The 21926-nt window shown below is 39.3% G+C and overlaps 17 protein-coding genes across 17 annotated transcripts; 9 read left to right on the top strand and 8 right to left on the bottom strand.

Annotated features, from left to right (window-relative positions):
• Positions 1–144: 144 nt before the first annotated feature.
• EFM2 (S-adenosylmethionine-dependent methyltransferase) lies at positions 145–1398 on the bottom strand (the record flags this gene model as incomplete). The annotated part of the gene is made up of 1 exon (XM_033908969.1): positions 145–1398. One exon carries the CDS (start codon positions 1396–1398, stop codon positions 145–147), a length of 1254 nt encoding a protein of 417 aa, XP_033764860.1.
• Positions 1399–1848: 450 nt separating this feature from the next.
• BIT2 (Bit2p) lies at positions 1849–3486 on the top strand (the record flags this gene model as incomplete). Its single annotated transcript, XM_033908968.1, has 1 exon — positions 1849–3486. The coding sequence occupies one exon, from the start codon at positions 1849–1851 to the stop codon at positions 3484–3486; it is 1638 nt and encodes a 545-aa protein (XP_033764859.1).
• Positions 3487–3664: 178 nt separating this feature from the next.
• Positions 3665–4081, top strand: SDH8 (Sdh8p; the record flags this gene model as incomplete). The annotated part of the gene is made up of 1 exon (XM_033908967.1): positions 3665–4081. One exon carries the CDS (start codon positions 3665–3667, stop codon positions 4079–4081), a length of 417 nt encoding a protein of 138 aa, XP_033764858.1.
• Positions 4082–4640: 559 nt separating this feature from the next.
• Positions 4641–4958, bottom strand: MRPL37 (mitochondrial 54S ribosomal protein mL54; the record flags this gene model as incomplete). Its single annotated transcript, XM_033908966.1, has 1 exon — positions 4641–4958. One exon carries the CDS (start codon positions 4956–4958, stop codon positions 4641–4643), a length of 318 nt encoding a protein of 105 aa, XP_033764857.1.
• A 283-nt stretch (positions 4959–5241) lies between these two features.
• On the bottom strand, positions 5242–6423 carry REI1 (Rei1p; the record flags this gene model as incomplete). Its single annotated transcript, XM_033908965.1, has 1 exon — positions 5242–6423. The coding sequence occupies one exon, from the start codon at positions 6421–6423 to the stop codon at positions 5242–5244; it is 1182 nt and encodes a 393-aa protein (XP_033764856.1).
• A 298-nt stretch (positions 6424–6721) lies between these two features.
• Positions 6722–7684, bottom strand: TSC10 (3-dehydrosphinganine reductase; the record flags this gene model as incomplete). The annotated part of the gene is made up of 1 exon (XM_033908964.1): positions 6722–7684. The coding sequence occupies one exon, from the start codon at positions 7682–7684 to the stop codon at positions 6722–6724; it is 963 nt and encodes a 320-aa protein (XP_033764855.1).
• Positions 7685–7897: 213 nt separating this feature from the next.
• Positions 7898–8497, top strand: YPT10 (Rab family GTPase YPT10; the record flags this gene model as incomplete). The annotated part of the gene is made up of 1 exon (XM_033908963.1): positions 7898–8497. One exon carries the CDS (start codon positions 7898–7900, stop codon positions 8495–8497), a length of 600 nt encoding a protein of 199 aa, XP_033764854.1.
• A 34-nt stretch (positions 8498–8531) lies between these two features.
• Positions 8532–10004, bottom strand: SHM1 (glycine hydroxymethyltransferase SHM1; the record flags this gene model as incomplete). The annotated part of the gene is made up of 1 exon (XM_033908962.1): positions 8532–10004. One exon carries the CDS (start codon positions 10002–10004, stop codon positions 8532–8534), a length of 1473 nt encoding a protein of 490 aa, XP_033764853.1.
• A 216-nt stretch (positions 10005–10220) lies between these two features.
• Positions 10221–10538, top strand: MIC12 (Mic12p; the record flags this gene model as incomplete). Its single annotated transcript, XM_033908961.1, has 1 exon — positions 10221–10538. The coding sequence occupies one exon, from the start codon at positions 10221–10223 to the stop codon at positions 10536–10538; it is 318 nt and encodes a 105-aa protein (XP_033764852.1).
• A 191-nt stretch (positions 10539–10729) lies between these two features.
• TAE1 (N-terminal protein methyltransferase) lies at positions 10730–11428 on the top strand (the record flags this gene model as incomplete). Its single annotated transcript, XM_033908960.1, has 1 exon — positions 10730–11428. The coding sequence occupies one exon, from the start codon at positions 10730–10732 to the stop codon at positions 11426–11428; it is 699 nt and encodes a 232-aa protein (XP_033764851.1).
• Positions 11429–11619: 191 nt separating this feature from the next.
• On the top strand, positions 11620–13620 carry RGD1 (GTPase-activating protein RGD1; the record flags this gene model as incomplete). Its single annotated transcript, XM_033908959.1, has 1 exon — positions 11620–13620. One exon carries the CDS (start codon positions 11620–11622, stop codon positions 13618–13620), a length of 2001 nt encoding a protein of 666 aa, XP_033764850.1.
• A 185-nt stretch (positions 13621–13805) lies between these two features.
• On the bottom strand, positions 13806–15872 carry SPAR_B03560 (uncharacterized protein; the record flags this gene model as incomplete). Its single annotated transcript, XM_033908958.1, has 1 exon — positions 13806–15872. The coding sequence occupies one exon, from the start codon at positions 15870–15872 to the stop codon at positions 13806–13808; it is 2067 nt and encodes a 688-aa protein (XP_033764849.1).
• Positions 15873–16100: 228 nt separating this feature from the next.
• Positions 16101–16529, top strand: SHG1 (Shg1p; the record flags this gene model as incomplete). The annotated part of the gene is made up of 1 exon (XM_033908957.1): positions 16101–16529. The coding sequence occupies one exon, from the start codon at positions 16101–16103 to the stop codon at positions 16527–16529; it is 429 nt and encodes a 142-aa protein (XP_033764848.1).
• Positions 16530–16538: 9 nt separating this feature from the next.
• POP4 (RNase P/RNase MRP complex subunit) lies at positions 16539–17378 on the bottom strand (the record flags this gene model as incomplete). Its single annotated transcript, XM_033908956.1, has 1 exon — positions 16539–17378. One exon carries the CDS (start codon positions 17376–17378, stop codon positions 16539–16541), a length of 840 nt encoding a protein of 279 aa, XP_033764847.1.
• Positions 17379–18153: 775 nt separating this feature from the next.
• On the top strand, positions 18154–18870 carry RIB5 (riboflavin synthase; the record flags this gene model as incomplete). The annotated part of the gene is made up of 1 exon (XM_033908955.1): positions 18154–18870. The coding sequence occupies one exon, from the start codon at positions 18154–18156 to the stop codon at positions 18868–18870; it is 717 nt and encodes a 238-aa protein (XP_033764846.1).
• A 308-nt stretch (positions 18871–19178) lies between these two features.
• RCF3 (Rcf3p) lies at positions 19179–19632 on the top strand (the record flags this gene model as incomplete). The annotated part of the gene is made up of 2 exons (XM_033908954.1): positions 19179–19241; positions 19333–19632. 2 exons carry the CDS (start codon positions 19179–19181, stop codon positions 19630–19632), a joined length of 363 nt encoding a protein of 120 aa, XP_033764845.1.
• An 80-nt stretch (positions 19633–19712) lies between these two features.
• Positions 19713–21794, bottom strand: MTC4 (Mtc4p; the record flags this gene model as incomplete). The annotated part of the gene is made up of 1 exon (XM_033908953.1): positions 19713–21794. One exon carries the CDS (start codon positions 21792–21794, stop codon positions 19713–19715), a length of 2082 nt encoding a protein of 693 aa, XP_033764844.1.
• Between the last annotated feature and the right edge of the window lie 132 nt (positions 21795–21926).

Below are 21926 nucleotides of genomic sequence, written 5' to 3'. Positions count from 1 at the left end.
CTCGATTTTCTTTTCAGAAGTTCTATAAACCTGGTATGCAAACTTTGGAGAGCACTTATAATTTATATCTCAATATCTATGTAGTATGCATGTTGTTAGCAGAAAGAATGATTATTCCCTGCAAGCGCGTTCATTTTCTTCCTTCTAATTGCGAACGATTTGTCTATATAAATATTTAACGACGCCCCAATCATCCATACCCTCTGAATGCCCTTCTTCAACTACCTTGAAATTATTTTCCAGGAGTAATAATTTCAAAACTTCTCGTTCTCTTGCGTACTTTGCCCTCAATGGTATTTCTAGATGGCAAGTTCCTGATGGCGCCAAGAACTTCGATATCATGTTAACTACCCATTCTGGATGCTGAGGCGAATATATCGGGTCGGCGACCAATATGATGTCGAATTCATTTTCATGCCCAAATTTGTCAATGAAACTTTGTGGATTAGTCCAGTCCAATGTTTCTGCTTGAACAAAATCCTGTAAGTTATTTAGTGACACGTTTTTTTTCAAGTTCGTTACAATCTCAGGTAAGTCTGTCACGAAGATTTCTATGTTATCAGTTCCATGAAGTTCTCTCCATTTTAAGGCCCATGAAAGTCCTACTAAACCTGTACCCGCTCCTAATTCTAATACTTTAATCTGTTTGGTGTCGCTGTTCGCTGCGAAGTTCAGATTCGTGGTGAGTAAGTGATCTACGACTAATTGCGAAAGTATTAGAGATGACCCCCATGTCTTCCAACCAAGGTTATCGGCCGTTAAAGAGGGTTCATAAAGCGGTATAGCATTGGTCAGATTTTTTAATTCAAAATATCTTATTATGGATGGTTGGGCTGTTCTCCCGCAGTTTTCAGATATCCTTGAACTCAATTCCTTAAGAAGCTGTTGTACCGTTTCATCATTAAATCCGCAACAGTTATTGTATTTTTTCAATACACTAGTATAGTAGCTCAATAATAGTTCTTTGGATACCATAAATCTCAGCATCGGAATCTTATTGCATATTTTTTTCAACGAGTTTAACCGCTTGTTAGGCCATTCTTCCGTATACCAGCCTAGAAGTCTTTTCAGCAGATCGGGTTCCAGCCCATGACTCTCGCAAATCTCCAGTACAGATTTATCCTTCCCTGTTTCCTGATTGAAATTTACTTGTCTATTGGGCCTTAGAAGAACTAATATACAAAGGATAACTTCTGGAGGAGCATACCTTACGGAAGGCAGATCTAAATTATCTATAATGGTGTCATCATCGTCGCTCTCTTTTTCATCTACATTTGCTAATGTTCCGTCACGTTGTTGCTGTGAAGAAAGCTCCTCTAGCTCTTTCTCCGCTAGATCGAACTGTAAAGGCTCAACCTGGATTTCATCAGGAGTGTACAAGTCAAGAGGATCGAACATAGTAAGATATCCGCGATTGAACTCGTAATTTGAATAACTCAAATACCTAAAAAATAATTAGTGATGTTTCACTATTATCATTTTGTAGCTCATCGCGAAATTGATGAAAAAATTTATGATTGGAAAAAAAGATACTAATATTAGAGTACAAAAATTTTAGTGTACCTCAATATAGGTGCATACACTACCAGCTCAAATCAATACCGGTGATACCGTTTTCCATACCTATTCAACTATACCACTATATGGCGAATGAAAGCTTAAAAATAAACAAGTAAGAGCACTTTATCCATTTTATACGCTCCCTTTGTTAACAATTTTTCAGCGATCTTTGCGGGCTTTAAATTAAGGTCAAAATTAAAGGGAGAGAGAGATAGAAGATAGTGAATAAAAATACGGGTCATAACAAGCACAAATACCCCGGAGAGTCTTAAACTACAGAATCAAGCAATGGCAACGGACCTGAATCGTAAAAGAAGTGCCACCTCAGGCGCACTGGGCGTCACAAACCCCAACATAAAACCAACTAACCGCAAACCAGCTAGGGTTTATAGCGTTTCTTCTGATATAGTACCGCAAGCGCTGACACATCCCGATGAAGATGTACACTTGAAAATATCTAAATCTCCTCATGATACAGCTCCCAGGTGGTCGCAAGTGGGGTTTCAGTCTATATTTCATGATGGTTCTAATGCAAGGCGCTCGACGGATTCAATTGAAGAGGAGTACAGTCAAGGCACGGAGAATAACGATGGTCATTCTGAAGTAGGCTCATCAAGTAGTAATCGAATGGAGGGAAACACCACATCTAATGATAGCTTATTTTCATCCAACTCAAGGGGCAATAAAAAGCGACTGTCCATGTTTACTAATTCAAAAGAAAATATGAGAAATCGAAGCAGGAGCTGGTCAAAAAACCATAACACCGTTATTAACGGTGCGAGTAGTAGCAGCGTAAGTAGGAGTGCCTCTAAGTTGTTTCACACGAAATCTAATATAAGTGTGAACAGTTTGCAATCTTCGCTGTCAACAGGCCATTCTCATTCAAACAAAGGCAATAATGTCTTTAGTAAGATGGCGAAAAAGCTTTTACCCTACAAGCCGCATAATTCCATAGGCAAGGACGACACCGAACCCGCAGTTCCCAGCCCATTTAGTAAATTTCTGCATTCTTCGTATGGTAAACATAGGTCGCCCGTACAGTTTATCCATACTTCTACTGGAGGTCTGATTGACTCTGGAAAGTCTGTATATTCTTTTAACCCTAGCATTAACAACAACCCTAATGACACAGCTCTGTCGCTAATCCAAGACGATACCTTCGATGCAACTAACGTTTCTTTGTTACATGATTTACTGAAAAACTTGCCCTCCTTGATAGCAAATTATAAGAGCTTCACCGTACAGGAATTATATGTTTTGGAGGGGAATATCTGGGGTATATATTGCAGTATAGTTGTGGAGCTATTTAAAAACAAGAGGGTGTGGCAACTGCCAGCCAAAATTGAAGATATTGACCGGTTACTAGAGTTTTATATCACTTTGAAAACACAAACCAAGGCAGCCGTTACACACTCGAAATTTTTGGCAGAAATCGAGGAGTTTATTACTACTTCATTGTACATTTTAGAGAACCAAATCGTATTCAATTATGCCAACGAAGACACCGTAAATACAGCTCTGAAAAGAGTCGGCATAATTTGGAAGGTGTTTTACCAACAGGTTTACTACGATATGATGGCAGTGTTGCTGCCCTTCGAGAAAAGTTTTCAGAAAGATAATAACTACTGGCTTGACGGATATCTACCGGAGCCTTCAAGGTATGTTCCCTCAATCGATGTCCTATTATTAAAGTGTTTTAGGGACTCCATCATCCTTCCATATTACGAAAGCTTCCTACATACAAATGACGGTGCCAGTAAGAGTTTTCAAAGGTACATTTTCAGTGAGGAAGAACAGAACGGTGTCACAGAGGAAGATAAACTGACATTACTGCAGTGCTTTGGAATCCTGAATACCATAAAAGGTAATAGCAGAAACCAAAAAATTATTGGCGAACTTCTTGAGGGCATACGCATGAGTATATAATGTAATATTTTATTTAATAAATAGTGGCATATAAATTGCATTTCATTTTTCTTGTTCCAAAAGTCCGGAGAAATAGATGCCTTTTCCGCCTTATAAAAGGGGCCAAAAGGGAAAAGTGCAGATCATATCAGCTTGGTAAAAAAAGCAGAAAGAGCCAAGTAAAAAGGAGATAAAACTAATGTTGTGCGCAATTAAAATCATATCTTATCGGTATTCTTGCACAGAAGCTTCAACGTTACTGCGTGGGCGCCCACTTAACATGGCAATCCGAAAAATAACTACTGAAAGGATCCCTGGCCCTCCCAAGTTGCCAAGAGAAGAGCAGGAAGAGTTTGAAAGACTGCAGAAGATCGCCACATCACAAGAAGCAATAGACCAGTATAATGCACGGGCCACGGGCGATCATACAAAGGAAAGTTTGAACTCACCACTTTTGACCAAAAACGATATCGGATCATTCTCGCCTGAGTTTTCCAAGACTATACCTGAATTTGAAGGCGATGTTAACCCCAAGACTGGTGAAATTGGAGGGCCCAAGCAGGACCCGTTGAGGCATGGCGATTATTCGTTTAACGGAAGAGTCACAGATTTCTAGATATTTGGTTTGGACCAATTTTTAATAATACTATTCTTATTTGATGAAACTACGTACGTAACGTTTAATTTTATTTTCAATATGTATGCTATTGTGCTAAGTTTTGAATATATATATATATATATATACATTATGAAACATATACGTTCCGCGTTTGTTTAAAACTTCTTTCTCGTAAGCGTCTTTCGAATTCTTTTCGAATAAGAATTGAACCTACTTCGCATCTTCTTCGTGGAGACAGTCTTTTTGGTGTTTTTAAGTTTTAATTTCGGCGTGTTTTTGATTCTTAGACTGGGTACATTCATACTCATCTTAGCCATGATTGTCCAATATGGCTGACTTTTGTTTCTAACAAGTTTTTGGTAACCTGAAAGACTCAACTTTTTACGTTTTGTTTGTCTCTTCTGGTTTTATTGGGCGAGGATATGTGAGAAATATCATAATTTTTTGTGTGCCAAATAAAGCATTATGCTAAGAAAACACATACATATTTACACACATGTACACATATATTTATTTACAAGGATATCAAGCTTGGTTCTGCTCTATTAACCAGGGCTCAAAGTTGGCTTAGGAAATTGTTTTGCTTGATTCTCTGCCTGTTGGCCTTCCTGATGTTCTTTCTTCTATTTAAGAGAGCCTCTCCCTCTGAGTCCTCAGTTGCATGCTCCACAGCGTGCTCACTATCTAATACGCTCCATAACCAATTTGGATACTCCTTGTCTTCAAGAGCCACTGCGTCTTTGCCGCTTTTCCATATGTTCAAATTCAGCGATGTTCCCGCAGGACACGATGACACCACTGATTTAACCGTCTGTTTATTGTATATAACACGGCTTGTCGATACCAACCTGTAGCCCAAACTGCGCGCCAACATGTCTTCAGTCTTCAGCACTTTTTAATTTTGTTGAAGATGTAGCTGTTTCGAAAGGTATCTTAGTTCTTTCACTTTAGAGATTTTTGCGCTAAACAAGGGCGCACGAATACCCGGCACCATGCATCTATCATATGAAGAGAATTTTTGAACAAGCACTTCAAAGCACGATTCAATGACTATAACATTGCTATGGAGGGGGGGAATAGAGAACTATCTAATGTACAAATGGTGAAGCCGTATATATGTGACAAAATAACCAAAAAAAAAAGTGGTGCAAAACGTATTACTGCAGAAGTTGATCTCTGTAGTGTGGTTGGTTATTGACGAATTTGGCACTTCTCTTGTCGAGCCTTTTCTTGTCGAACCTCTCAGTTTGCCAAACACGCTGTTGTGCCTGTACGCCCTTCTTGTCGAACGCAGGTAAGAAAGACCTCGTCTCCGCAGCGACCAGAGTACCTTGACCTTCGGTCAGTATCACTTCGGGCTTTAAGTCTTGCTTGTAGTATCTTTGCAAAGATCTGTGGCCAACTTTGATGCCTGTCGGTAGGTGCAGTTCTATACCGTCATTGTATAAATACTCTTGTGGCAGGTCTTCGTTGTCGCTTCCAGCTTCGTCGCTATCCACATCTTCCCAGTCATCTTCGTTGTCTGGTGCTGTGTTGTTACCGAAGTTTGCGTACGAGCTTGTGAAATCGTAAAATTCAGATATCTCCAGTCTTTCATCCTCGCTTTCGTAGGGGATCTTGCAGTGTCTCTTTGCCAGCATGTGCTGTCTCACAGCGGTCAATGTTCTACCTTGGTAATTACAAACAATACAAATGTTACCAAGACCAATCTTCTCTGACATGTACTTTACCAACCCGGTCTTGTCAACTAGATATTTTTGTTCTGGGATATAAAACCCGTGGGTCCTAAACATGTGTTCTAGATTTTCCTCAACATCCTTGAAGTGATTGTTATGTTCACAAAATAAACATTGCTCCAGGGGAATATCCACTCTATTGCGTAATTTTTCCTGCATTACTCTTTCCGCCATTTCTTCCTCAGTCAACTGATCAAGCTCCTCCTGCTCTGGTTCTTCCTTTTTCTTGTTCTCCTCATTTTCTTGCAAAGAAAGCTTGCTCATGTCAGGTGTCTCTCCATCTTGGCTCTTTTGTATGTTTTCAAGCATATTAGCCCTGGCGATTTCCAATAGCTTCTTTTTCTTTTCGAGCAATGCTTGCTTCTCCCTTCTTTTCAACTCCTTTTTGGTAACAGGTTTCTCTTTGTCAACAGCCTTGGTACTACTAGCAGCAGCTGCAGACACTTTTGAATCAAATATCTCAAATGATATCGGTGGTAATTGAGCAACACGTCTTTTCAAATTGTAGCGATGCCAGTCGGACTTCATGTGGGCCCGCTGCTCCTCGCTTGCATTAAACGTCAAGACACATGAATTACATGTATAAACACCACTGCTGCTCATCGTAGTCTTAATGATATGCTGTCTTCTTGACTTCTAATGAATGGCATCCTATAATCTTGTACTAAAAGTAGGAAGAGAAAAATTTTTTTTTTCACCTCATCGCATCGGTGCCCATAAGAAAAACTTTCAAATAATAGCAAGGAAAGAGGATAAAATAGGGAAAAGTTGCCGTAGTAATGTTATAATTAATGTTTCTTATATATTTATACATGTACAAATAACTGCTCCACTAGGGGTTGTCTTGAAAGAAATAAAGGAGAATCGTGGAAAATATCAGGAATTGGGGGAGAATGTGCTCTCAATTGGCCTTCTTGCCATCATTTTCACGAAACCATTTCCTGATATACCAGGAACAGCCAACCATGTAGAAGGGCACTACTAGAATGTTTGATAAGACACCAAAAATCCACTGCAACGGAACAAAGCGGCTTTTCTTTGCGGTGAGCCCAAGGTCCATCCCCATCATCATCCATCCGACAAAATCTGTAAAGACATCATCATCGCCTCTAGCCAGTGACTTGGCAATAATATCACATGCTTGTTTACATGGAATAGCGTCTGAAGGACCTTCGATCAATTTTGTAATTTCGGGTTTTGTTACCTGTTCTAGAGTGAAACCCTCACTTTCAAAGTTACCGGGGTACACACAACTGATACGGAAGTTCGTCAACTCTTGTCTTAGAATTGCTACCAGAGATTTGATTGCAGCCTTCGCAGGCGCATACTGCGAATAACCCACAAATGGGTAAAGAGCGGTAGCGCTGGAAAAGATGATGAGGTGGTGTTCCTTGGTTTGCTCTGCAAGAGCAATCTGATGGGCCACGTTCAAAGTTGTTTTATAGTTGATGTCCATACCCAGGTTCAAATCATGTCCGCTCAACCCGCGAAATAACTTAGGAACGGCCCCTCCTGCACAGCATAAAGTTTGTGTAGGGAGCAAATTCAAGTCTCTCAAGACATTAAACAAACATTCCACGGATTCATAGCAGGACAAGTCGCATGGGTAGTAAAACAACCGTTGCTCAAGGTCCAAGGGCGCGGCCAATTTATGTTGCACCTGGCCCTCGTCAGTAGTTTCCCTTCTTAAGTGAGCTTCAATCCTAATCTCGTTACATGTATCCAGTAGTTTAGCCTCTGACCTACTGACGATAATAATTTTTGTGTTTTCAGCCTCATTATAATATTTTTTGGCAAATTCCTTCCCCAGACCTTGTGAACCACCAGTGATCAACACAACTTGGTTCTCTAACGTAAACTTCATCACCTCCAAAGGATTATACTTACAATTTGTCTTTTCGAGGCAATCTTATATAGTCGCTTCTACGAAACACAGAGAAACTTCTCTTCATTTTTCAATTTTTTGTTTTTTTTTTGTCGTTTATTGTTTTTTAGCCTTACGTTTCACGTTAAGGAACAATGATAGTAAAAATACTCCAGAAAATACAAATAACACAAAGCACGGAGGACTACGAGTATGGAAGCAACCATCAAAGTGGTGCTGCTAGGAGATTCGTCAGTGGGGAAGACCAGTATAGTGACTAGGCTCAAATCGGGCAAGTTCCTAGCAAAACATGCGGCTACGATAGGTGCGGCGTTCATCACCAAGACAATCGAAGTTCCTTCTAATGGCGCCTCTGCGGAAAAACGTATTCATATGGAGATATGGGACACAGCAGGCCAGGAACGGTATAAATCACTAGTGCCGATGTATTATCGAGATGCAAATATTGCTTTGCTCGTATTCGAATTGGGTTCTGTATCCAGTCTGCAGTGTGCAAAGACATGGTTTCAAGATTTACAGGACCGTGCGCAAGGAACGCAAGTGATCCTCGTTGGAAATAAGTATGATTTAGTCTGTGAAGAGCATTCAGGCGAACTGGCTATACCGGCGGAGTTACAGGGTCTGCCGTACGTTGCCGTCAGCGCAAAGACAGGATACAATTTCGATGCGCTGAATAAAATAATAATCAGTTTGGTTCCCGAAAATCAGTTCAAGATATTGCCAAAGGACAATGAACAGGGAAATATACTAGAAATAAATAAGGAAAGAAGCGGCGGCGGTTGCATATGTTGATACATAAAGGTATATGTTTTTAATTCAAAATTACTTAGGCATCACCTGGGACAGGATATTGACCCACCCAGTTGGAAATTTCTTTAGACAAGGTAGCGACTTCACTAGATTCATTACACAACTTCTTGAACTCATTGAGCCTTGATCTTGCATCTAGTTTTGTTGTTGGTTCCAAAGTTTTCAAGTTTTCAGCCAACTTAACAGCAGAATCAATGTACTTGGCGACTTGAGAAAACTCTTCACGACCAAACCCTCTGGTGGTCATTGCTGGAGTACCGATTCTCAGACCAGAGGGGAAGAGAGCACTTTTATCACCTGGGATGGTGTTCTTATTAGCAGCGATATTCAAAGCGCTCAAGATAGTTTCCACACGGGCACCATCCACTTGAGTACCAGACAAGTCAATGACAATCAAGTGATTATCGGTACCGCCAGAAACCAACTTATAACCCATCCTGGTTAGTTCCTGAGCAAACCATTTGCTGTTATCGACAATTTTTTGTTGGTATTCTTTGAATTCAGGAGACATGGCTTGCTTCAATGCTACTGCCATCGCACCGATAGTATGGTTATGAGGGCCACCTTGATGTCCTGGGAACACGGAGAAGTTGATTTTCTTTTCCAACTCATATGGGATTTCTTTGCCCTTTTTGGTGACAGATTTGATACCCTTTCTGAAGAAAATCATAGCACCTCTTGGGCCCCTCAAGGACTTATGGGTGGTCGTGGTAACAATATCAGAGTGTTCAAAAGGAGATGGAACAACATTGGCAGCCACCAGACCAGAAATATGTGCCATATCACTCATCAAGTACGCGCCACATTCTTTAGATATTTCCTTAAATCTAGCGTAATCTATTAATCTCGAGTACGCGGAAGTACCGGCAACAATCACTTTTGGTCTGAATGCCTTGGCCAACATTTGCAAGTTATCATAATCGATCAGCCCGGTAGTGTGGTCAACATGGTATGGCATACTTTGGAAGTACTTGGAAATGAAAGAAATTGGCGTTCCTGACTTCAGTTGGTACCCGTGAGACAAGTGACCACCATCTGGCAAATCCAATCCCATTAATCTTTCACCGATGTTCATGATAGCAGAGTAAACGTACAAATTGGCAGGTGCCCCGCTTAATGGTTGAACGTTAACGCCCCATTTGGCAGGATCTAACCCGTAAAGTTCCAGAGCTCTTGCTTGACACAAGGATTCGGACTTATCGATGATTTCATTACCACCGTAGTATCTTTCACCTGGATAACCTTCAGAGTACTTGTTTTGCAACTCAGAACCTAGCAAATCCATGACGGCCTTCGAAGTAAAGTTTTCTGATGGGATAAGGGTGATAGAGTGCTTTTGTCTGTGACGTTCTTGTTGCAAGATGTTAAACATCTCTGGATCTCCTTCTGAGACTGGTTTGGAGACTAGCGATTGTGCACCACTGGTGAGTAACCCACGACGATGAACGGTTGCCATACATTTGGCCAATGCAGAGGCTCTGGATAACATGATTGAAAGACTGTGAGACTGGGTGTGGAAGTGTTGGCTTGATGATTCTTGATAGGTTGCTCTTCTCCCAGAGGGCGATGGCTTTTAATATTTTTTTCTCATCCACCACCAATAAGCGAAATGCCCAAAAAAAAAAAAATGAGTCTCTTTATGTTCTATTTTGGTGAGCAGGGGGGATGAAAGTGGACCAAGAATCAGTGAATAACGGAGAGAATCATGTTAAAACTGGGTCCGTTAGCAAGATCTGTAAAGTGGACTCTCTCTGTGGGGGTAATCGGCTCTGTTTTCTATCTTTACCGATTCAGTAACAATGGCTACTTCTATGATCACGATGCTACATGGTTAAAACAAGATCATCAGGTACAATACCTGATGGATAGAAAAGAAGTGGTACCTGGGGGGGCCAAGCGCAAACAAGTTGTGATGGATAATGGCACTGCATGGACCAGAACCATGGGGGAGAGCATGAAAGACATTTGGAACGAGCAAATAAGAAACTCTGTCGATTGGATCTATTCCTGGGGTAAGACCTAACGAGCTTCCCGTTTTCCCTATTGTAACGAACATACTCATGTATATAAACTATATTAACGACTCTGTGTAGAAACTTTATACTCAGAAAAAATATGAGAAGAAAAATTTAATTCTTATTTAACATTTTTCACTCTGGTAGAATACATGGATGCGAAGACCATCTCCAAGAAAAGAATACATAAACAATAACGATGGATGTGCCTGCAGATGCCCATATCAAATACGAAGATGCCATCGACTATTGGACAGATGTGGATGCTACCGTGGACGGTGTTCTGGGTGGATACGGGGAAGGAACAGTAGTGCCTACAATGGATGTACTAGGGTCCAACAATTTCCTGCGTAAACTAAAGTCTAGGATGCTTCCTGAGGAAAACAATGTGAAGTATGCTGTAGACATTGGTGCAGGTATTGGACGTGTAAGCAAGACCATGCTTCACAAGCACGCCGCAAAAATAGACCTTGTAGAACCGGTAAAGCCATTTGTCGAGCAAATACAAGTTGAACTGGCTGAGCTGAAGGATAAAGGCCAAATTGGACAAATCTACGAAGTGGGGATGCAGGATTGGACGCCTGATGCCGGCAAGTACTGGCTTATCTGGTGTCAATGGTGCGTGGGACACTTACCAGATGCAGAACTCGTGGCATTCCTGAAAAGATGTGTTGTTGGTTTGCAACCTAATGGGACAATCGTAGTAAAGGAGAACAACACACCTACACATACCGACGATTTCGACGAAACGGATTCTTCGGTCACAAGATCAGACGCTAAATTTAAACAAATCTTCGAAGAAGCAGGTCTAAAGCTTATCGCCAGTGAAAGACAACGTGGGTTACCAAGAGAGTTGTACCCCGTGAGGATGTATGCACTCAAGCCCATCTCGAACTAGAATCACAGATACACGGACTTATATAGATACGCCCTTTTCTTGTGCCGGCATTGCATTATTTGTGCCATTATATAGACTTTTTTTCGATATTTATGGAAAAAGAACCTAAAAAATAAAGAATGTGAATAAAATAGTATGTAATGTAAAAACATACGTTCTCGGAAGACTGAAAGAAAAACAATATACATAAGATGGAAGAGACTGCAAAGAAACCAACTAGTACCGCAGTAAGTGCGAGGTCGTCACATAATGGTGGCGGTGAAGATTTGGCGCACCTTTTCAATGCGCCAGAGATCAAGAAGGTGCTAAATTCCGATGTGGCAATTAATGCTTTGTTGAGTCGTTTGAAGCAGTCGTTGTTGACTTGCGAAGAGTTTATGAAATTTATTAGAAAGAAATACGTTTTTGAAGAAGAACACGTCCAGGAGCTTTCCAAGCAATACAAGCATTTTTTTAACGTCGACGGTTCCACATATTCATCCTTAAAAAAGATGATTCACGAAGTGTTGGGGTTCGATGGCAAGATGGCCCAGGTGAAGCAGAGTTATATCACTGCCTTACAGAAAATGTATTCAGAGATTAGTAGTCTTTTATTGACGATGACGAAACTAAGAAAGTCTGTCAAGGAGAACAGCAAAAGACTAGAAAAGGATGTTTCCGATGCTATACATAGCGCAGAAAAGGCGCAGTCTCGCTACAATTCGTTATGTCAAGATTGGGACAAATTAAGAATGACCGATCCAACAAAAACAAGACTGACCTTGAGAGGGTCTAAAACTACGAAAGAACAAGAAGAAGAATTGTTAAGAAAAATCGATAATGCCGATCTTGAATATAAGCAAAAGGTAGATCATTCTAATTCTTTAAGAAACACGTTTATAACGAAGGAGAGGCCTAGAATTGTTCAAGAATTGAAAGATTTGATCCTAGAAGTAGACACAGCGATGACTATCCAATTGCAGAAATACACGATATGGACAGAAAATTTAATCTTAAATACAGGCGTTACAATAAGCCCATTAGACTCCACTAAATCGATGAAGTCATTTGCTGGCTCTGTTTCCAACGAACGTGATCTTTACGGGTTTCTGAACAAATATAATCAAACGGGAAAACATTCCCTATTGATTAACAAAAACTTGATCCCGGTATCATATAAAAAGCATCCATCAATGAACCATGGCCAGAAAAATAAGAGTCCTCCAAAATTTGCCGTGGATCCCTCAAGAAACTCCATCCCGAAAAGAATGATCTCTACCCATAATGAATCTCCATTTTTGAGCAGTAGTAATAACGCCGCGGCTGTTCCGGGTGCCAATTCTAACAGTGCTACACCGTCATTAAATACCAACAAACAACTACCACCCACTATGGGTTCATCTATCTCTTCTACCAACACCGCGGCTGGCGCTATGTCGCCGTCCTCTTCCATTGTAACAAGTGACACCACATCATCTATAACAAAGACTTTGGATCCTGGTAACAACAGTCCGCAAATCCCAGAAGAACTGATTAACTCTTTGGATTCGGACCGCCCGATTTCTCACATTCAAACGAACAACAATATGCCACCCGGTGTTCAGAAAAATTTCAAGACATTTGGTGTACCGCTAGAATCATTGATAGAATTCGAACAAGACATGGTCCCTGCGATAGTGCGCCAGTGCATATACGTCATTGATAAATTTGGTCTTGATCAAGAAGGGATCTATAGAAAGTCGGCAAATGTACTTGATGTCAGCAAGTTGAAGGAGGAGATTGATAAGGATCCTGCAAACATTTCCATGATTGTACCATCAAAGCCACATTCTGACTCGGATATTTATTTAGTAGGATCACTACTGAAAACTTTTTTTGCATCGCTGCCTGATAGCGTATTACCGAAGGCTCTATCTTCGGAGATCAAGGTTTGTCTGCAAATAGAAGATCCGACAACAAGAAAAAATTTTATGCATGGGCTAATTTATAATCTACCCGATGCACAATACTGGACGTTAAGGGCCCTTGTTTTCCATCTGAAAAGGGTGTTGGCACATGAAGCCCAAAATAGAATGAATTTAAGGGCTCTTTGTATAATTTGGGGACCTACTATTGCGCCTGCAAATCCAGATGATGCAAATGATGTAAATTTTCAAATTATGGCAATGGAAGTATTATTGGAGGTCTCGGACCAAGCTTTCGAACCCGAATAAGCATATTGCTTATAATCCTTCTATCCCATCTCTAACTTCCAGTTGTACGTACGTTGACGTTGTTTATCAAATATAAGTAAAAAAAAAGGAAAAATTATATACTGAGAAAAGAAGTATTCTGTTGTACTATTTCATAATAATTTGCTGCAGAACAGGTCAAGTTACAACTCACTGTCTTACTGTTGTTAGATAAGCCTTATAACCGACGATTTCTGACCAGTATTTTTGTACTTAAAATTAAACGTGTAAAACTTTTGCCCTTCTTCGTTCTCTTTCAACAATAACAGCTTCAATTTTGTTAGCCTATTCAAATTGTTCAATAGGATCTCATTTCGTTTACCTGTCGGTAAAACAGCTAATTTTTCTTGTATGGTAATTAATGATAAGGAATCAGCTTCATTATATAAGTACAATATGCTTGTGGTGCACATGTTAGAAACAAGTTTCAGATGCGTACCCTTTGTATTGTTGATAACAATCGGTAGTTCAATTTCAAAAAGGTGGAATGCAAATGCATCTTGCAAAACTTGGCCCGTCTTCAATTGCTTATTCGCGAGATCGGGCCAACTATTCGCAAATGACTGGTTAGGCCAAAATGGTTCATTGAAGCCTTTGTTTACTTCAGAAAGTGAACTAAATTCTTTCTGGGGCAAAAGAATGACGCCTGAAGAGGTTTTATCATCACTTGTTAGTGTTACATTTTTGAGTGATTCTATGCTAGACTTAATCAATTTGTCTACCGCATGAGCCAAAGAGGGTTCTAGAATCTTGAGATATTCTATAACCAGTCGTTCCAAGCAACCTTCCTTGAAATATAGCTGAGCAAACTTCGTACCGTAATATAAAATCCTTTTAAAAATACTTGGCAAGTAATAAATCCGAAAAAACTTTCTTTTCTCAGGTAAGTAGTATCGCAGTAATGATAATATTGCGTATATCTTATGAGAATCAAATATAGCTGATGTATCAAATGTAAGGGTTTGCTCATTCGTGTATATCTTCGGATATAGTTTGTCTTGCCACAAAGGTTCATCATTATCAACAAAATGTGAATATTCATCGATAGGCGAAAGAAGCACATTAGTTTTGCTACCATCCTTTGAAGCAGAACGAACCATATTCAGACTTTGTTTTCTATTTTGAATTTTTAATGATGTCATCAACGAGTTGTAATTATTCTTAAATTGGGAATTCAAGTACTTCATCACTTGAATATGAAATTCTTTAACGCCATTGATCTTTCTCTTGAAGTTTTTCCTCAATAAGCGCAAGAAATATATACCATCTCCCTTCGTTCTTACTTGTTCCCGATTAAAATAAGGAAACATATCATTAAAAATGAGGGCACGAATCAAGCTTTCGACCTTATCATTACTATCCCACTTTAAAGATCGTACGCGCGCAAAGTCTTGAACTAACGTGTCCTTACCGTAATGCTGGAATGCGCTGAATATATTCTGAAGGTCATCTAACCTAAGAACAATAGAGGAAATGGAGGAGAAAACAAGATTTTTGAATGTCCAGAATAATTCGGCACCGTCTATCCTAACTTGCTCTCCAGTGAATGCATCTATATAATTGGCGACATAAACGAGCTTTTCCCAAGGCATAATGAGTTCTTCCAGAGGTTTGCTGGATTTTTGAAGATCAAAATTTTCGTAAAAGTCCACCAAGCATTCTTTGAGTTTGCTGCGAAATTGGCACATGAAGTAGTGTTGTCTTTCAATATCTGAATCCCATTTCCAAGACGAATAATCAACCATTAGCCTGTAAAAAATTTGAAACTCGGATCCATTATCTATCCAATGTTCTTTTCTAATAAATTCATCCAAAGATGTCGCCCAAAATCTTAAGAGTGTCAAGCCGGTAGTTTGTGCTTCGGTTTCTAAGTGATCGATCGCTGCAAACTTTAACTCATAGTATATCTTCATGCCACAATATTTCTTTATTTGTCCACTTAAAGCTTGAAAACGAGTTTGATATACAAAATTTAAATGGAGGAATTGCAGAACATCAGTTTCTGAGGAAAACTCGGGAGATAGAGATGTAACATTGGAAAGTAGAGCTTTCTTGATGGATTTATATATTACTGTTTTACCACTGCGGGCTTTATGATGAAAGCGAACGGTACTTTTTGAGGATGCAATGATCTGGGCCAATTTTTCTGACTTCATGGCAATCTGCCTTAAATTGCCAGTTGCTAGGTGGCTTATAACATCTCTATATCTGGCAACAGCCTCCTCAACCGACATGAGTATAAAGTAAACTACGCCTTAAGCTGAGGTCATGCACCGTTTGCCGCTCCAACATTGAACACTTATCGTTGTATTAACTCAATGACCTTTTTTTTTGCTTTATTTTTCTTACTTACATCTTGCAAACGAGAGGTACTAGAGAAATAATATCTAGGAAAATCTGTTCTTTATTTAGTGAAACCATAACGCAGTCTAAGGGAGTGAAGGCCAATTTAGGATCAGAAAATGGCTTATAATGAAGAAGATAGTAAAAAGTTGTCAGAAAAGTATAAGAAAGAGGGACATTTTGACAAGCTGAAAAGAGAAATATTATCCAATCCATGGGATAGTACAGAAAAGAATAGTGAATCATTTGAGCAAGTGCTTCGGGAAAGAGTTGCCAGTACCGTAAAAGAAATGGTTAACGAAGACGAAGAATTAATATTTAAAAATCGAGGGCTGACCAGTGCTTTGATTGAATCACAGTTGGTCAAAGACAAGTACTCAAAATTGAGTAGTAAAATAGATATGGATAATGGTGATGCTACGAAGAGGTTTGAATTAGACGAGTATGTACACTCCAAGTTACAGGATCCCAAACTATTGGAAATGATAAAGGGACAACTTCAGGAAACGTTGGACTCTTATGAAGAGGAAACAATTGGACATACGTAATAGTTCTTACTAATTCTGTATATAATATAGCATATCATCGCAGCGACGACTTTTGAACTTCCTACCCGCACGATCAACACTTCTGTATTTGAATCTATCGCCAAGAATACTATACCTCAATGCCGAATCATCGTCATCCGATATTGAGATTTCAAATTGAAATACCGTGCCCTTTTTTGGTATGCACTTTATTTGGTCTATCAGATTGCCCTTGATAATCATTATGAAAAATTTTTGAGAGTCCCAGACCACAATGCCTTGAAGGCCTATTAGAGTCTTATTTTTGCTCTTTGTGACACGTAACAGTGCACCATTATAGTCTGCCATAGATAATTTTAATAATGCTGATGACCCATTGAACGTTTTTAAGTTCTTTGTAATATTCAAAAGTTCTCTAATATAGTTAACCCATAGTTCCTTATACATCGGTACGAAACTATCGTATTGTGGTAACGATTCATATATTGTTGGGTGCTTCTCTTCTATGTAGTGTAGAAGATCTTCCTTATTAGCGATCTTATTTTCGTGTGCTAATTTCAGACATTTTTCCGTACTTTTTTTACAAGTGTTGATGTATTCTCTTAATGCGATTTTAGAGTTCTTGTTGATTCTTCGGTAATTTTTTTTTTCCAGCTGCTTGTCTACGCTTTCTGACTGAGAAGCCTTTTGCAAATTGTCAAGGTTTAGCTTCGATTTCCTTTGTTGTCTCTGAAGCTTAGAAGTCAATCCGCCATCGGTTGGTAGCAACAACAACGTATCTTGAAATCTCTTTTCATTAAAGGGTTTTTCAGGATCCTCCAGGCATTTCGTGAAAAGGCATTCTTTAATAAACGTCTGAGTTCTATCCATTGCAGAAAATACAGAGGCCCAAGTAGGGATTATTTCTTCAGTGTTTACAGATCATTGTTCTCCGTCTATACAAAGTCATCGAGTATATTTGCCATAGCATTTTGAATATCATTTTTCATCAATCATGGGACCGGGTAATAAAACGCATGAATTCGATACAAAAGTAACAGCAACAAGACCACCACAACCGCAACCGCAACCGCAACCGCAACCACGGAGAATAAATTTCTTTAACTGCTCCCAACGCTGCCATCAATCCTTAGTTTTGCAAACCTGTGCACAAATTTTTTGTAGAAATCCAAAATTGCGCATTTTTTGTCGTATCCAAAGATTTACTTTGATTCTAAAAGTGATATTGTGCTGGTAAAAACTATTCACCCTGCCATAATATCTCTATTATCAAAAAGCTCAAAAATAACCTATATATTTTTATGATGTTTTGATTATAACCACCAATTTTAATTAGCTTTCGCCGCATATGTATTAACGCCAACCATGGTTCATTTCTGTTGCCTCTTAAGGAGCGATTCTTAGTAATTATTTTAGGCTCCAAGTATGCTGTGAAAATACCATCGTCTTCAAGGTTGATTCATATAAAACTAAAATAGCCGCCCATGTGCTGGCCGGGTACCAATTCTTTTCTTTTCCTTTTTTCTGTAATTTCCACGGAAGTTAGTAAACCATCTGTTAGTCATATTTCATATCCAAACAGTATAAAAGGACGCTCTTTCCGATGTACATGTCAAATAACGGGTGAGATCGTAACTATAGCACAATGTTCACTGGTATCGTAGAATGCATAGGGACCGTTTTGGAAAATAATCCGTACGATGACTCTGAAAGTGGAGGCCAAGGTGTCTCTATTACCATCGGCAGTGCGGGAAGTATTCTTACTGATTGTCACATTGGAGATTCAATAGCCGTGAATGGGGTATGTCTCACTGTAACCGAGTTTGATAATGAGTCCTTCAAGGTTGGGATATCACCAGAAACTATGAAACGAAGCAACGTCGCTTCCTGGATCCAAGGCACCAAAGTTAACTTAGAGAGAGCGGTATCTCAAGACGTGAGGTTCGGTGGCCATTATGTACAGGGCCATGTAGATACTGTTGCTAATATTGTCTCAAGGAGACCTGAAGGCAATTCGATTATTTTTGGGTTTCAATTAAGAGACCAAGAGTATTTTAAGTACATAGTAGAAAAAGGGTTCATCTGTATAGATGGAACCTCCTTGACCGTAACGAAAGTTGACGCACTTTCGGAAGGTGGTGCCTTCTATATTAGTATGATCAAACATACACAAGACAATGTTATCATGCCCCTGAAGAAAATTGGTGACGAAGTTAACATTGAAGTAGATTTGACTGGGAAGATTATTGAGAAGCAAATCCTATTAACTTTGGAAAACCAAATATCAAAGAAAGATAGCACTCTAAATACCATGATCGCAAATATTATTGAAGAGAAAGTTAGAAGCTATCTAAATAAATAAGAAAAAAAATTCATAGATAGATTTTGTAAACGTATTTTGGAAGTTATCTGTTGATTCTCTCCGAAATTCATCTCCCAAATATATAACTATGGCAAGATTATATCACTTGAGACTGTTAATTGAGTACCTATGCAACACTTCTCTCAATTGTGTTTTACCATATTTCTATTGATTCACGTGACCCAAGGTTCCACTTTTTTCATTCACAATATTTTCCCCACCTTTTTTACGCCAGTGTGAAAGCACTTTTAAAGTCACTACCACTGTAACCAGCTGTCCCTAAATACAACAACACAGAAACCGCTATCATGGGTAGTAACGTTCTCCCCATTCATTATGACCCCAAAACTGTTAAACAACTAACTAAAGAAGTATGTAAAAATTTACTTATCCATCCCTCTCTTGTTCACCACGGAATACATTGCTAACAAAAGTTTATTTCACTTTCTTTCTCATCCGTAGATTACAGTTGCATCATGTATAGGAGCTGCTCAAGGTGCCCTCTTCAGTATTGCTACAGCGCTGCTGTTGAGAAGATTTTCATCGGTATATAAAAATGTCAGAACTCAAGTACGTGTTTTTTATCACTGTTCTTGGATTTCGATGGGTGCTGTTTTCAGAGCAGATAAGCAATTGCTTAAATTCCAGACAAATTATTATCGAGAGGAACAGAAAAGAAGAGAAAAGATTTTGGATGAAGCTGCAGAGAGAGGCCTGTTTCTGGAAGATGAGAGTTTGAACTCTTCTCGGTCAACCACATGAAAAGCTATTTTCATGTCTACTTATATATTCATATGTATCATCGCAGATGGATTCTCTCTATAAATATATCAATCCATAACCTACCATAACAATGCCTTGATAATTTTTAGAACTAAACATATTGTGAACCGAATGCTTCTCAAGACGCTGAACAAAAACCAAATTGTCCAAAGGACTACAACAATGCCAAATTCCAACAACCCATATATGGTTTTGGTCATTTTTTGGGCTCTCATTACTTTCACCGTCACATATCTTTCTGTATTTTCTTGGAACATTTTCAACTTCAATGTAAGTGTTGTATTTATATCACTAAGAATTCTGTCGCTCGATGATATCAAAGTTTCTACACGAATTGAATAGTCGTTTAAGAGTTTTGATGTCCAATCATTGCCTAGCTTTAAAACTTTATTCAATTCATTATCATACTGGGTCAACGCGTCCGCAGTCTTCCTAATATTTGTATCTGCATCTTGTGTGATCTCAATTTCGTTTCTACGCGCAATTTCTCTCCTCTTCACTATATCATGTGTCTCTCTCCTATGTTGCATCATAGCCACAGTGCTCATAATATACCTGGTATCATGCCAGTATCTTTGCAACTGTTCGTCAACCTGTAAGGAATCACTTATTATCCTCACAGGTTCGCTACCATGACTGGTAGTCTTTTCCCTAGGCACACCATCGTAAGTACTACTAACACCATTCGGTAATTCTTTGTCACTTTCAAGAACTTGCTCCCCTTCTTTTAACGATTTGTTGCTGTTTTTCCCCCTCAAGGTATGAACGGGCACTTCACTTAGCAAACTTTGCCGTATTATAGCATCTTTGTCATTATCAACCGGCGTCTTGTAAGTTTCAATATTTCCAAAAGTAATTCCCATGCTACTTTTGCTACTGCTGGTATTAATACTCGCTCCATTATTGCTGCTCCTTCTACTGGCGCCTCCATTGCTAATAGCGGGAGTCAAAAGTACCTGTTTTTCAGTAGCAGGGGTATTTTTCTTGGGTGATCTAGACCATCCTTTCGATGTTTTACTAATGATTTTTTCGAGGCCGTTCATTCTCGATTTCTCGTCTTCCGGAGGGCCTGCTGATTTTGAACGATAATGTTTATAATTTCTGTTCCCACCACTCCCACTGGTGTTACTACTTCCACGACGGGCACTTTCAAGGCCACTGCCCTTCACTTCGATGATCAATGATCCTTGATCTGATGAAGTGTTCGTGACTGTATTAGTTATCGGTACTTCTAAATGAGTATGGCTTAAATTTGGATCAGATTTCTTGTTCCTTGATATCTGAGCTTCTGGGGTAGTTGTAACCTTTGTTACCACGTTATTATTGTTATGGTTACTCTTGTCCTCTTCATTAGTAATCATCCTCTTTGAAGTCAGTGATTGAGTATTTGAATGCACAGAATTGGCCGTGCGAACTCTGGAGTGATGTCGTAAGTGTCTTCTAGGATGAATGTGGTGACTGTGCTGCCGGCGGGATGAAGAGGATCCGCTCGATTCCGTGGAAGGACTATAAGACTGGAACCAAAGCTTACCTTGAGGATCCACTAATTCTTCCCAGTGTGAGGTCCTCCATGTCAAGTCCATATACTTCTCGTTTATATCCACGAACCACGGCATTTTCCTGTTGGGCTTTTTAGAAAACTGTTTAACGGCAATAATAGGGTGCTTTGTAGTATAAAACTCTCTAGTAGGTAGTTCATGATGTTTCTTTTTTAATTTGCGATTTCTGATAACTTGTAATGGGTTGTACACTCCTTCAACACCTTCATGGTGATTCTGGGAGCTATCAATTGAAATACAACGTTCCAGTATACTATAATAATAGTCTAAATATATTCTTACTCTGTCTGCTTTTATCCTTGTGCTTCTTGATATTGGAGGTATTGGGCTTACTGAATTCTCTTGCTGATTCTTGAGGTACTCGGTGCCCAATTCAGATGTCTTTGCCGATATTGGTACACCCTCAGAAGAAGCGGTTAGTGGTCTACTAAAATTCAGGTCGTCCATTAATCCAAACTTATTATCAATGAGAAGTTTGGTAACCAATTTCATCTTCTGGGGGTTTACTGTCTCTGTTTTCGTATCGCTTCTTCCATTTTGTTGCTGTTCAGCCTTATGGTGGTGCTCATTTGGATGAGTCATATTTCATTAGTTCAAAGTGCCTCCCCCTCCTCTGTTCAAACGTAACTTTTTTATTTTGATATCTCCTTTGCCTCTTCAAAGTCTTACTCATCAGCTTTTTTCAAATAATAACAATATGTATCAAGAGAAAAA

The sequence above is a fragment of the Saccharomyces paradoxus genome, chromosome II (assembly GCF_002079055.1).
Source record: "Saccharomyces paradoxus chromosome II, complete sequence".
Lineage (NCBI taxonomy): Eukaryota > Fungi > Ascomycota > Saccharomycetes > Saccharomycetales > Saccharomycetaceae > Saccharomyces > Saccharomyces paradoxus.
Note: the sequence above shows the minus strand (reverse complement) of the source record. Positions and strands in the feature narration are given on the sequence as shown.